Consider the following 14,250-nt stretch of genomic DNA (forward strand, 5'->3'; position numbering starts at 1 on the left):
ATTAAAGGTATAGTGAGTGAGAGGTAAAAGGGAGAAACATGGATAATAGACAGACCAGGCCGACAGGGAGCTGATGAGGTCGACGTTTTAGCAGCAGGGTGTAGATAACCGACGTGAGGACAGCCCAGGTGTTTACACTCGATGTAATGACACAGGCACACGCAGCCACCATACAAGGTTATAATATGATTACACTACAGCCGCCGCACTGAGTCACAGCCCTTTCAGAGGATCCCTTGTCGGACAAAATGCTGCAACAGTTTTTGAATTAAAGTGCTCCAGTTTCAGGGTGATCGGTGCATGATTTCTGACCTTTTCAGAAAGGAAATGTGTTTTTACCTTGTATCGTTTTAAACGTTTGTACTTTTCAAGAAAACAAAAAAAAACACGACTAGAAAAACCCAGTTCTTTCTTCAAAGAGACTCAATAAAAGCACTCCGTTTTCCAGGAAATGAAGCATGGCCTTATTCCCACCCCGCCCCGCCTGCTGTACTCCCAGCTGGCCTATAGAGACGAGACAGTGTGTGTGGGCGGAGGAACAGATGAAGTGGGCGGTCCGCCAGGTGTGTGTGTGTGTGTGTGTGTGTGTGTGTGTGTGTGTGTGTGTGTGTAGGTGTGTGTAGGTGTGTGTGTGTGTGTGTGTGTGTGTAGGTGTGTGAGGTTCGGTTTCGCTCTGAGAGCCTTGAGGGGAAGAGACGGGGGACGTCTGGTTCGGTCATCCGTGAGGAGCAGACGTCGCACTGAACACTAGCATCCAAACTAGCATATTAGCAGTCATGGATGATTAGCTTCGCATTAGAAAGGACAACTGATGACTGGAAAGTGTCACTTTTTGGTTCAGGGGAGGTAATATAGTTGTTTTTTGAGACGCTTTATAGGAGCAAACAAAGTGCTTTGGGGTTTCTGAACAAATTCATGGGTGGAGCGTTGTTTCCACGCTAACGTAAGCACACTCAGAGCTGTGGCATTTTCTTACACTTCACTTCCCAGACTTGGTGTAATCTGAGGTCCTTTCTTTGTGTACTCGAATCAGAAACACATGAGGACTTTCCCAGGAACGTCCTACCATGCACAGTTTATAGAGAGCAGCCCAAAAATAAATATCAACTGGCTGTAAATGTATTAGTTTATGAAAATAACTCTACGAAACTCTCCACTTGAGCACAGGGGGCCACTGTCAATGCTGTAGTTGCAGACCAACGCCATGCCCACGTTGTGGAAGTAGGATTTATGCCTATTGATGCATTGTTATCTCGAAGCAGCAGAAAGCGATTGCACCATTGACCAACAAAAACCTGGACTAAAAGCCAACGCCGCAGTTTATTCCAAGTATTCAAGTATGTTTGGTTGTAATTGTCATCTGTAGATAAATAAACATTGTGCACTGATTTCAAATCGGGGAGGAACTCTCGACTTTCAGGACTGTGCACATTTTTAAAGAAAAATGACATAAACTCACTCTTCCGAATTGAAAAGTTGGAGTCATAAGAGATAACAGGCAACTTTTCTCAATGTAATACTCTGTAATGTTGCTGCTACTGCCTTACATGGTCTGGTGTAAACAGGAGCTTGTGGTGGCTAATGCTAGCTTATTTTTAGCCAGCTTTAGATCGATATCGCTGTAGCCGACACGTCAGTCAGATCTTCTATGTGACGATGTCTTTGCAGCTCACTCAAACGTATGGAGTTCAGTTGAATATCTTTAAACCGCTTATGGCCACATAGGAGATTGATTAACGAGGAGGAGGAGTTTTGATGATGAAGGAGTGGAAGGAGTGGGTGCCTTTATCTCTTATTCTGCTTCTTCTGTTCTTTTGTTTTTTGTGTCCTCGTCTTCACCTCTCTACTCTACTCGCTACGTCTCTCCAGGTCTTACCTTTACACGCTGATCTTTCTTTTTGTCCTAATCACTCTGTCCTCTGAATTTCCTTTCCCCTACCACCCTCACTTTGATACTTCCTGATCTTTCTTTCTTCTCCCCTCTCTTTTTTCCCCTCTTTCTTCCCTTTATCTTCTGTGCTTCCTCTCCTCTCCATCTCTCTAGTGGACCAAACAGTCCAATAACAGCTGGGAGAAATTATGCATGAAAACTCATCCGTCGCTCTCTTAATAATTATCCACTCATGCAATTAATTGACTTTCCTTTCCAGGAACTTTGTTTTCTGTCTCCTAGTTCTCTTTCCTTTTCTCTCTCTCTCTCTCTCTCTCTCTCTCTCTCTCTCTCTCTCTCTCTCTCTCTCTCTCTCTCTCTCTCTCTCTCCCCGAGCTAGCTTTTCCTTTTTATTTCATTAAGTTTGGGTCTTTTTTCTCTTTTTTTTTATGGACGAGCAAAGATTGAATTTGTCGGGGCTCCGACACCAAGGAACAAATTCAGTTAACTACATTTTTTTCGCCCAGTCATTTTTCTTATAAGTGTTATCAAAAAATTCTTAGTTAGACAGGAAATTGAAGAGAAATTACATTTGCCGCCTTTTACGTTACATGTCCGGGATCAGTTATTATTCTGAATATCTACTTATCCTTATATTCCCTCTTGCTTCATTATTTCCTGTCTGCGTTTCAGCTCTTATTTGTTGCCTTTGTGGGCCTCTTGCCTCATCAGAGCTTATGATTACAAAATTTCCCTCCAATCTCTGCTTTTCATCAGATAATGAAATTGAGATTCCCAGGTTACAGGTTGATAGCATCAAGCTGGTAGAACGTGGCGCTTTGTAATTCAATAAAGGAAGTGGAGTATCCTGCAGTGCTGAGGGAACCAGTCATTCCAAATTTGGGCTTGTTTGGACTACCCCACTTGAGGGGCAAGTTGCCGAAGTCCTGTAGCTGACAAGCTAACGGCCAACATGCTAGCAAGCTGGAATGCTACCCAGCGCTCGACACAATAGCTCTCCATGCAAGCTTCTGTCTAATTTTTCTGTTTTGTGTGAGTTTGTATCATCTACTGCTAGCTGTTGAAAAAACATGCCTCTTTTGTGTAGCAGTTGATACTCTGGAATAGGAAAGTCACATAAAACTAGATGGCGCAACATAGCTAACAAGCTACGTTAGCTCTTAGCTCTCCAGCTTGCCGGGTGGTCAGCCCTTGCAAGATAATTCCCTATCAGGAAACAGCGTGAATTCCTGCGTCAAAGTCCACCAAAGTCCCATTTACTCATCCCCAAAGGTGTGTCCGAGCTTTTGGGACTAGACATGGTTGGTTTATTGGACCACACAAACCACAACACAACCTCCACATACTCCTTGATTATTGTCATTTCACAACCCAATATGATGTTCAACAGCAGTGCTGTTAGTGCATGCACATGTTCACCATTCCTCATCCTGTCACCTTCTCTGTTTGTCCATTTTTTTCGAAACAGCTTTTGCCGAGCTTCAGACCGACATCCACGAGCTGACCCAGGAGCTGGACGGAGCTGGGATTCCCTTCCTGGACTATCGGACGTACGCAATGAGGGTCCTGTTCCCGGGAATTGAGGACCACCCTGTGCTAAAGGAGATGGAGGTACGGGTCAGTACACCACCAACCGAGCTTGAAACTGAAAAACAAATTCACCATAAGTGATCAATTCCAGTAGAGCCAAAAGCCTTTGCACTGATAAACTAACATCAGAGGTAGAGAAAGCAGATTGAAGTTGCAGGTGGTACTACCTCAACTTTCATCACTTCATATTGATCTCCTCACTTCCCCAGTTTCATGCATCCCTGAACACAAGCATTCAATCTTTTATTGCTCTATGGTGTAGAAAGAAATGAGAAACTGTTGACATTGTGTACAGCAAATGATTTATCTAACAACCATAACCATTTGTTTTGTTTTAAATTAGCAGAAAATTACATCTTAATTCATCGACAACAGTTGAGCGGTTCACTCACGCTGCGCGTTTAGGAATTAACCTAAAGTTTGTGGCGACGCGTTCAGCTCGTCTCAATGAATACAAATGGCTTTAGAAAAGTCTCATCGTCATTAGTTTGAACTCATGGGACAGACGCTCGCCGTATTCTCTCGATGTGGGGAAGTGAAGTTTTAAACTGAGGAATGCTTGAAGTGTTATGTAAGAAATACAAGAAGATAAAGAGATGGAGAGAAAAAAAAAGAGCGCATTGCAAAAATTAAGCAAAATATGATGGGAAAGAGTATTAGAGCAGAGAGGGACAAATGCGATTCAGGGTTACCAGGATTCTTACTTGCATTATACATCACTGTTAAGTTATTAATTAAGTCAGTACATGCAACCACCTTGCCAGCACAGCCGAATGGAGAGAGTGCACCCGATTTATTTAAGGACATTTTACCGCTGAGACCAAGGGAAGTACAATTAATAGCGTGTCAACATAAACTACTCCCCTCCAAAGCTAGCAACCAGAGAGCCAAGTTTGTAATCAGCAGTATCATTAAGATGTAGAATCTGGTGCTGCTCCATTGACTTTGATTGGAGCGCTGACTTTTTTGGAGTCACGGAATAATTTGTTTGACCTTTCACAGCTTCATTTAATCGTTCTAATCCAGAAAGTGGATTTATATTCCTAGAAGAAGAAGAAGAAGAAGAAGAAGAAGAGAAAAAAAAGCCCTCTGCACTCAGGCTCCATACTTTCCCTCCTTTGCTTTTTCTTTTACCACTTTCGCAGGCTTGCATAAAGTTGTGCGGCATAATTCAATCTGGCATCAAATCTGCTTATCAAGTCTAAATCCTTCTGAGGCCCTTATTGAATCTAATTAGGTTTGGCGTTCAGCATTTACAAAGCTATAAATAACAAAAACTCAACATTTAATTAAGTTTTGCGTTGACATTTTATTGTGCGAGACACCAGAAACCCTTCACCTAATGGATGTTCACAACCTGCAGATACAACCTGAAAATGAGATAATAAGCAGCGTAGAATATGAAATCTGGATTAATAGTGTGAAGCAGGTGTAGCCTACTTTCTTGTTTTTCTGCTGCTTGTTCCGAATATTAAACGTGACGTAAATATTGATATCATGCGGAAGTTTAACGGGGAACATTCCTGCATTTGTTTTCGGACCCATGAGCAATACACAACGTAAGTGTTACCGTATGTTAGAGAGAATTAGCTTCAAGCTAATTTTCATCTGCAATGAAGCTACACACACTACAAGGTTTAGGCTTTGTTGCCCAAACCTAAACATTTGTTCTGCAACGTTAGCGTCGTGACATTGTGCGTTTCTGCAAGCGTTAGGCGATGCTGAGATGAAACGTGTTCATAAAACTTTGTTTCTGATTCAGAAAACTTCGATTCAAAGTATCCAGATGTTTGCAGAAACGTACAATGCCAAAACAAAATTTGGCCGACTGAGTTGAGAGTACTGTTTCTCTAACTAGCTTTGGGCTTGTACAGATCCCAGCTAGCAGAGAGCACATTCACCAGACGTTCAGCCAGAAGTTTCCTCGCAGCTGTTAAGAAAATAACGTTAATTAGCTTCGTCCAAAATAATCTACCGCCGGGTACGTTCATCATTTTAGTCGGATCGCCCCAAACTATTATTATATAAAGCTTTACATATTTTCCCCCCTCCACAAATCAGCTTAACTTTTTGCTCACTTCTTTGTGAAAGCAAGTCACGCCTAGTGTCTCGCATGAATATGCTCAGCTGGTTTTATCGGCCTACGAGGTCCTAAAATACTTTTTTCTTACTTTGGCAAATCAAAATAAACACTAGAAAATATGACAGTGAGAGTATGATGTCCCCTGATACAAATACAGTCCACCTTTAATTGAAGGTGTCAGGCAGGCAGAGAGGTAAAGGGATCTTACCTATTTTATAGTTATGTCTAGACTTCCTTCCTCATCCTTCTGTATTTCCCCCAGGGGTTGCCGGTGTAATCCAATGGCCTGTGTAAACTAACACTCCTAGCTTTATTGCTCTGTGTGACTGCTCTCTTCCCTAAGCTAGACAGCCACACTGCACACCAGTTATGCTCTCACACACACACACACACACACACACACACACACGTAGTACAGGTATACGCATACACCGCCGTGCAGATATCTGGATGTACCCCTTGCTAACGCCCTCTTTGAAATTCGGTAAAAAAACGTCTGTGCCGTACATACATGCATCTCCATCCGTCTCTCTTTCTTCTTCTTCTTCTCTTTTGCTTTCACTCTCTTTTTTCAAACACACACACACACACATCACACTCTGTATCCGCCCTGGAGGCCCGAGAATCTCATTTAGCACTTTAAAGAGAGGCACAGGCACTTTATTATAGCACATCGGAGGAAGAAGTATAGATGTTACAGTGGTACGAAAAGGATGACAATAATAGAGAGAAAGAGAGCGGTGGAAATGATGTGTGTGTCTGCGTGCGTGTGTACGTGTTTGAGACACGCAAAGACAAAGAGCAGGAGAAATTAATGCGGGAGGAAGGCCAATGATGCGAAACAGTCGACAGCGAGCGAGCGGGAGGGAATCAGAGCAGTGAGGAGGACGGAGCGAGTGAGCGACAGAGAGGCGTCTTCAGGGGGTTTAGTGTGTTGTTGATGAGAAGTGACAGGTGCCAGCCAGTGGAACAAGCAGGGCGCACCTCTGTCACCAAGCCCGACACACACACACACACACACACACACACACACACACACACAATCCTGCCGTGCCCCGACGCGTCTTCCCACCCTTCCATCTCTTCCTCCCTCCTCCGTTTGACTCATGGGAATCTCTCTCACGCCAGGCTGGTCCGGGCCAGTCGGAAAGCGTTATTAAAAGATTCAGTTTGAGGGGCTTTCAAGTAATATGACCGATTCAGCAAAAGTGGTGAATGTGACAGGAAATGCTTAAGTTCTTTAAGACGTGAGCGATCAATGTAGGACATACATACGTTAGTCTAATAAGAAACAGCTCAAAGATGAAATCGTGGAGTCAAAGCAAACACAGTGTGTGAGCTCAGACTGAGAATACAGTTCTTGTCTTATTGATATTCAACTTGAGGATGCTTTAACCCTTATCCCACCCCGCTGATGTCGAGATGACAATTATGTCAAATGCCTGCAAAGTTTGAAGAGCGACGACTGGGAAACACTCAGAACGCGGCACACAGCGAGAGAGAGAGAGACAGTAGCCAATCAGTCCTGCCTTGCTGTTTACAAGGCAATCTCAGCCCGTCACACGGTGAAACATAACAACACAAGTCTGCCGGCGGATGTGTTCAGAATCAGAAGTTTCATTTTGTCTTTTATATCCTGTATGCTATTTATTGCAATCGATCGTGCACACGCAAGTTTCCTCAGAGACGCCGTAACCGTTAAAACTGAAAGATGATGAATTTTGTTGCAATTACTAATTTTCAACATCACAGGGTTGACTACCAATAAAAACAAGAAATATTATTTGAAGCGGGGTTTGTATGAGGTACTTACCATGGTTAGTGTATTTCCCTGCAGTAGATGAAGTGGGCGAGTACAGGCACAGGAGCAAAGCAATGTACTGCTGTAGCTTTTAGCCACCTAAAAGAAAGACCCACCTAAAATAATCAATACTTAGACTATATCCACCTCTTAGAGGAGTCTGCTTGATTTAAAGAAAGCAGCGATAGACGAAGAGCAATCGGAGGGCAAGGCTAACCGGTGAAAATGTTCTTAGTGTAGTGTACATCTGTACACTTGGGCTTTTGTTTTAGAGTATGTTGCAGACTGGACTGTGATAGGCCTCCAAACTGTTGTGATATCACAATTCCATGCTGTAACCCACACATCTTGAACTCAGATTTAGCGTGGGTTCTTTGGGGAAAACTGTAAAATGCTGAATATTTCTTTTCCACAACACAAAGAAAACGTGCTCATTGATGAATAATAACAGAGCTCTGCACTGCTCTTAGCCTCTGATGTGACCCGTCCGTCTCTGTGTCTTTCTTCAGGTCCAGGCGAACGTGGAGAAGGCTCTGACGCTGTTTGGCCAGCTGCTGACGAAGAAGCACTTCCTGTTGACGTTCATACGAACCCTGGAGGCACAGAGGTGTCTGCATTCCTTCATGTCTTTATTTATTGTTCAGATACAGGCTACAATGTTTGTTTTTAGTAGACAAAAAAAAAAAGAATTCCAAGAGGGATTTCTACTATTTAATAAACTATGTCTAACGCTTTTGAAAAAAATAACTTAAGGCTAAATTCAAGCTTGCAATATCACTTCAGAGCTTTTACCCAGATGACATTTCCAAGCATGGGAGTAAATTCCTGTAAATACAGTATACTGTGTGCTTTATGCGTAATTTCAATCAAATTAAAAATGCGTCTGTTTTTTTTTTCCCCTCCTTAGAAATAAGCATTGTAGTACATTTTCAAAGACTGAGTTGTAGATTTCAGACAAAAAAGGAATATTCGTCTCCTGTTAAATGTGACTAATTTGACATGAAAGGCTGTGCTGTCTGTCCCTTTGATTAGGACAGGGGAGAATAATTGATAAACAGAGTAAAAACATTTTAGCAGCTGAAATTACCCTAAAGCACTTAGCCAAATGGTCTTTGGCAAAAACAAAGCTAGAAACCTTTTGATTTAAATGTGCACTAATATTGAAATGAACTGCTATAATGTCACACATGTTTGTTGAGGCACAGCTTCAGATTTGATTGAACAAAATCTGGGGAAAACATTTGTGAAATATTGAATTTTATCACCGCGTTTCTGTGTATTTCCAGGTCATTTTCAATGCGGGACCGAGGCAATGTGGCGTCTCTCATCATGACAGCCCTGCAGGGGGAGATGGAGTACGCCACCGGAGTCCTGAAACAGCTGCTGTCCGACCTGATAGACAGAAACCTGGAGAGCAAAAACCATCCCAAGCTGCTGCTCAGGAGGTGAGGACGATGTGGAGAGACATGGGACGAATATAGACTACACTGACAAACACCAAACAGGGATTTAGAGGCACCAACTCATCTCTAACTTCATGTGAATACATATCGAAGTCTTGAGTCGTGTTGAACTCAAGTTAATCTATCTTAAGACCCGTTTCAGAACTTATAAACATCAGTTGTTTCTGAACTCATCATATTAAGTTTCCAAGGACAGAGAACGAGCGTGACAGCACACTTCCCAGCATGCATTGTTCGAGGGTGAAAACTCTTTTGCTCCGACACCCTTCTGCCTTGTGGTTTGAAGACCACGTGTCTTTAATAAGTGTTAAAGTTGATCAAATGTGACAGCTGACAGCGCTAACAGTGCAAACGACAGCAACAATACTGACAGAGCTAAAAGTGTTGACCTGAGGGAGAGTTTTTCAAGTATGGTTCCATTATAGAGGAGAGAAGGCAGGTATCTTCTCTGGCCGACCTCCAAAACCAGGCTGCTCACACCGAAACATTCTAGATTGGTAACATGTCTTTTTCATTTTGGCGTGAACTGTCCCTTTAAGTTGTAGTCGTTTCCTCTGATAGCGATGAAAACAGTGTGAACCACAATGAATGTTAGCACAGCAACTCCACATAAATGTCCCAATAATACATTGATTCTGAATGGATATCAAATCTGAGAGCTCTCGAAATTATTTAATGTGACGAAAAAGGAAACCAGCAACTGCTTCTCAACCCAACACAGCAGACTTTATGATAGTTTTATTGTAAAACCATGTGGATATTTCCCAAACACTTTCCTTACGGCCTCTCGATGCTCGTTTGTTTTCATAATCATGTCGATTTCTTTCAAGCTTTCTCTTCTTAATGTCGTGTTTTTTTCCCCCCCGTCTGTCAGAACGGAGTCTGTCGCAGAGAAGATGCTGACCAACTGGTTTACGTTCCTCTTGTATAAGTTCCTCAAGGTAAGCCCAACAAGGCACGATCCTATAACGTCCTTATTAAATCAGTTTTTTTTAAACTCATCATCTTAAGTGGCTTTATGTCGTGCAATGTTTTTGAATGCGTTTATACTGTCGGTGTGTTCAAGGGTTTTATTAAAACCTTGTTTTTTCTCCCTGTTGCAGTTATTAAAAGGCTTTTTGTTCTTCGGCCGTACATATTCTTGTCCTATCAGTGCGGTATACAAACAGTAGCTCATCAAAGCCTCCCAGCAGCATGCTTCTCTTCTCTGCTGTTTTAATGTCCTTTTTTAAGTCCACAGATCCTCTCCGCTCTCATAATTTCGGTCTTGTAGCCGACCCGTCCCTCCTCACTGATCTCTGTCGTTCTTGTAGCTCACATCTTCTCCCTCTGATCTCTCTTTCATCTGCGTGGTTTCTGTTGTCATTATCCCTCCGTCAGTCTCCTTTTCTGCCTTAAGGTCACTTGCATCAGCAGGGGGTTGTGATGTCGCTCACGCTGTCCTCACACGCCTGAGATCTGTTTTTTTCTCCTCCTCTCGCTCTCTCTCTCTCTCTCTCTGTCTCTCTCGCTCTGTCTCTCTCTGGCTCTCTCTCTCTCGCTCTGTCTCTCTCTCTCTACCTGTCTCTCGCTCTTTCTGTCTCTCTCTCGCTCTCGCTCTCTCTCTCTGTCTCTCTCTGTCTCTTTGTCTCTGTCTCTCTCTCTGTCTCTCGCTCTGTCTCTGTCTCTCTCTGTCTCTGTCTCTCTGTCCCTCTCTCTCTCTCTATCTGTCTCTCTCTCTCTCTCTCTCTCTCTATCTGTCTCTCTCTCTCTCTCTCTCTCCCTCTCTCTCTGTCTCTCTTTCTCTGTCTCTGTCTCTCTCTGTCTCTCTCTCTCTCTGTCCCTCTCTCTCTCTCTGTCCCTTTCTCTCTCTCTATCTGTCTCTCTATCTGTCTCTTTCTCTCTCTCTCTCTCTCTCTCTCTCTCTTTCTCTCTCTCTCTCTCGCTCTCTCTCCTCTTTCCTTCTGATTATAAACTGTGAAGTTGTCATTATATGCCAGTACAAACCATATCGCATCATGAGTGCATATTGTGTGCGTAGCATGACTATAGTGCACGCATGTATGTTGTACTCAAAATGCATCTAAACTGTTACTTAAAACATGATATATGTCTCACATTTCTTGAATTAGAAAATAATAAATACACAACGTCGCTGTGCAGATTTCCATTGATTGTTAGCGATGCAGTAATCTGAGCCTGTTCCTCTTTCAGAACAGCAAGACGCAGCATTATGTCCCTGAAGTGTAAATGTCAGCACACAATTAGGGGAGCCTTAATGAAGCCGCTGTACGGCGCAAAGGCAAATTTCGAAGACAGGCGCGAGCACGGAAGGTGAAAGCATAGCAGCCGTGATGTACGCAAGCGCCGTCTCGTTAGCAGCTGCCCACCTAATTGGCCCAGATGCTAACGAGGTTCTCGTTAGGCGGCGGGATGAGGAAGGCAAGGGAAGAGGGGAGGGGAGGGGAGGGGAGGGTGTTAAAGGTGTCAGAGGTGATGGGGAGAGAGAGAAGAAGAACAGAGGAGGGCGTGACAATTAAGAGGAGGGGAAGAGAGAAAGGGGAGAAGATGCAGGAAAGGTCTGAGGAAGAAGGAAGTAGGAGAGTAGCGGGAAAAAGAGAGAAAGAAGGAAGCGAAGAGGGAGGAGGAAATAATGACGGGGTGAACTGAATAAAGAACAATAAATTAAAATGTGTGATAGAAAGTAGAGAAAGTCTTTTAAAAGATACAACCCCCGGCATCGGCTCAGCTTTTGTGTTGTGGATGTTGTTTTTTGCCATCATGACCAGAACATTGGGAACATTAGCTTGTAAGTAGCTGGACTTGTTGTTGCTCAGTGCTGCTCATGGTGATATAAGTGGAAGAGATGGAGGGGGAGGATAAACAAAGTGGATAGATAGGAAAAAAAGACAAATACCATCGAGTTTTAGCAGCATTCTTCAATTAACGTTATTTTGAATTCTAGAGACTGAGAACCCACCGTTTGCACAGATATTTTTGTCGTAGGTTACAAATGTCACTGATCATTTCCCCCCTTACTCTGATTGTTTAATTCTAATCATTTTAAGGACTTCAGGACGTTCAAAAAAACAATCCTCGATTCTCCAGGTTTCTGCTTTCAAACACACATTGACTGATTTGTTTCTTGGTGGGGGTCATCGAACATTTGAAACCCTCTTACAGCAGTGAGATGACGCTTTGATACAGATTTCTTTGACGTATATTTGTCATCAAGCTAGAGATAAATAAACAGTTAACACAAGCACACAGTATTACAACTGGGAACATGTATTTTAAAGCTACATAAGAAGAAGGAGAAGGAAAAGAATCATCTGGCATTATGACATTCATTCCAAATCACACGCCACACATGTTGTGATGGTGAGCATTTTCAAGCACTGTCTTACATACACGGCACATATTGTATGTGCGACTGGAAGAGAGAAAGTGTGAGGGTTGGTGTATTACAGGGAGAGGAAGGGGGGGGGGGGGGGGGAGAAGAATGTGTGAGTGTTAGAAAGAAAAAGCGATTTGTAGAGTGTGCTTGAAGGTGAGACAGATGAATTAGTACTTTCCCCTGTTCTCATCTGGACCTCATGCATCTGCGACACACACACACACACACACACACACACACACACACACACACACACACAGTCTGAAGTGTCTCCCTGAGCACTGCACGGTCGATCATTAAGCTCTCGTCAGGATGAGTATTGGCCCCGATGTGTCCTCTCTCTCCCCTCTAAACTGCCGCTACTTCAGTCGGGAGTGTTTTCCTTGGGCCCAAGTGACGACTACTGACACTATTGATTGGCAAGTGTCTCTGATGGAGCGGAGAGAGTGGGGAAACATATTTATAACACTCGCGTCTGTGTCCAATGAGGAGCCGGGACGTGGAGGACGGGAGAGAGCTGAAGGGATTTACGTAACGCCGCTTTAAGACGGACAGAGAGACGCCTCGCTAAAAAATCCATCGCTGTGAGCGAAACGCCTTTTTTGGCTGTTTGTATTCAAATCAATCCATAATTAATACCGCTCTGAATCTTATTGGCTGGATTCTGATGATGATATCAGCACGTTGTGATTTGCTTTGTCCTGTTGCTTCACAACCTGATAACTAATTAATTCAATGACATTAAAGCTAGTTTACAAAGTATTTAAAGAAAGAAGACATCAGGGAAAAAAAGGTAAATCAATAAAGATAGTTATAAAATAACAAGCCTGACTATGAATACAAAATAAATGGTGGTTAAAGTTGTTGGTAATGTAGACTCATTATAACAAGGCTATATAAGTCAAACTTTAAGGATTCTCACACGATGCAGTGGAGCGGGTTTAAAGAGCAGAAAGGCAGAAATCATCCCTCTTGTTGGATAAATGCACACTCGCAAAACTTTTTCTCTTCAAATCAACTTTCCAGGAAACGCACTTCCTCTCCGCTCCGCATGACTTCAGCAGCCCGTTATTAGACCCTTTTCAACCACACGCTTTGAGAATCCTATGAGCTGCGACAGGGCTGCTGGTGTTTACATCGGTAGTCTCAGTAAATTCCACGCTAAATTTGAAAAAAAAATCTTGCGCCTCTGTCACTAATTTGCGACTTTGCCTTAGATGGCTGTCAGAATAGAAGATGTAAATGCTTTCATGAAGTGGCTCTGAGTTGAATCACTGTGTTATGAAGTGGGCAGACGCACTGTATTTTAACCCCTCTTAGGGTATGTGTGATGATTCATGGGATGGGAAAGAAGAGAGAGGGGGGGGGGGGGGTATTTGTTTTCCCCCAGGTCTTTGCTTTTTGCCGTGAAATCTCTCTTTTCCCTCCTCAGGCCCTCTAAAAATGACTCAAACGAAAAGAATCTGAGGAAAGAGAATCATCTCTTCGGTCGAACTGCTGGCGACTCTTCACATCTCTCTCTGTCTGCTCCCTCACCAGGAATGTGCCGGGGAGCCTCTGTTCATGCTCTACTGTGCCATCAAGCAGCAGATGGAGAAGGGGCCCATAGACGCCATCACGGGAGAAGCCCGCTACTCCCTCAGCGAGGACAAGCTCATCAGGCAACAGATTGACTACAAGACACTGGTCAGTAGTCGGCTTTGGTCAGAAATCACTAGACGGGTTGGAAACCCTCAGTCGCGTTTGACGATGACAATTTCTAAAGCAAGCTCTTAACTAATCGCTGAAATTTGGCGGCCACCGCCGGCTGAATTGGTCCTCTGTAGGGGAAGGCTTCCTCCCAGTGTAAACACGGCGCCGCAGCATCAGTCGTGTTTTGGAGGGAGAGAGCGCGGTCTGGCCGTGAACCCGCCCCAACTGCTGCCCAGCGTTAATCACGCGCTCTCTCCAAACAAAGCTCTCCAGGTTTGGATTGGAGAGACGGACCTACTTGTCAGCAGGGTCTGCTTCAGTGGGTTTTGGTCCGCACCCACGTGCGAACGCCGA

General features: G+C 43.6%; 1 protein-coding gene across 2 annotated transcripts in view; it reads left to right on the forward strand.

Annotated features, from left to right (window-relative positions):
- Positions 1-14,250, forward strand: part of LOC137889371 (plexin-A1-like) — a 203,235-nt gene that overhangs the window by 169,427 nt on the left and 19,558 nt on the right. The window contains exons 20-24 of one of the 2 annotated variants that reach the window (XM_068733206.1): positions 3,360-3,508; positions 7,875-7,972; positions 8,652-8,810; positions 9,703-9,769; positions 13,744-13,890. In XM_068733206.1, coding sequence (XP_068589307.1) covers positions 3,360-3,508; positions 7,875-7,972; positions 8,652-8,810; positions 9,703-9,769; positions 13,744-13,890 — 620 coding nt within the window. The remainder of the gene's footprint in view (positions 1-3,359; positions 3,509-7,874; positions 7,973-8,651; positions 8,811-9,702; positions 9,770-13,743; positions 13,891-14,250) is intronic. The other variant, XM_068733207.1, reaches the window with a different exon arrangement.

This window comes from Cebidichthys violaceus, unplaced genomic scaffold (genome assembly GCF_023349555.1).
Source record: "Cebidichthys violaceus isolate CVI_PGR_0920_01 unplaced genomic scaffold, fCebVio1.0.p SCAF_6, whole genome shotgun sequence".
Taxonomy (NCBI): Eukaryota; Metazoa; Chordata; class Actinopteri; order Perciformes; family Stichaeidae; genus Cebidichthys; species Cebidichthys violaceus.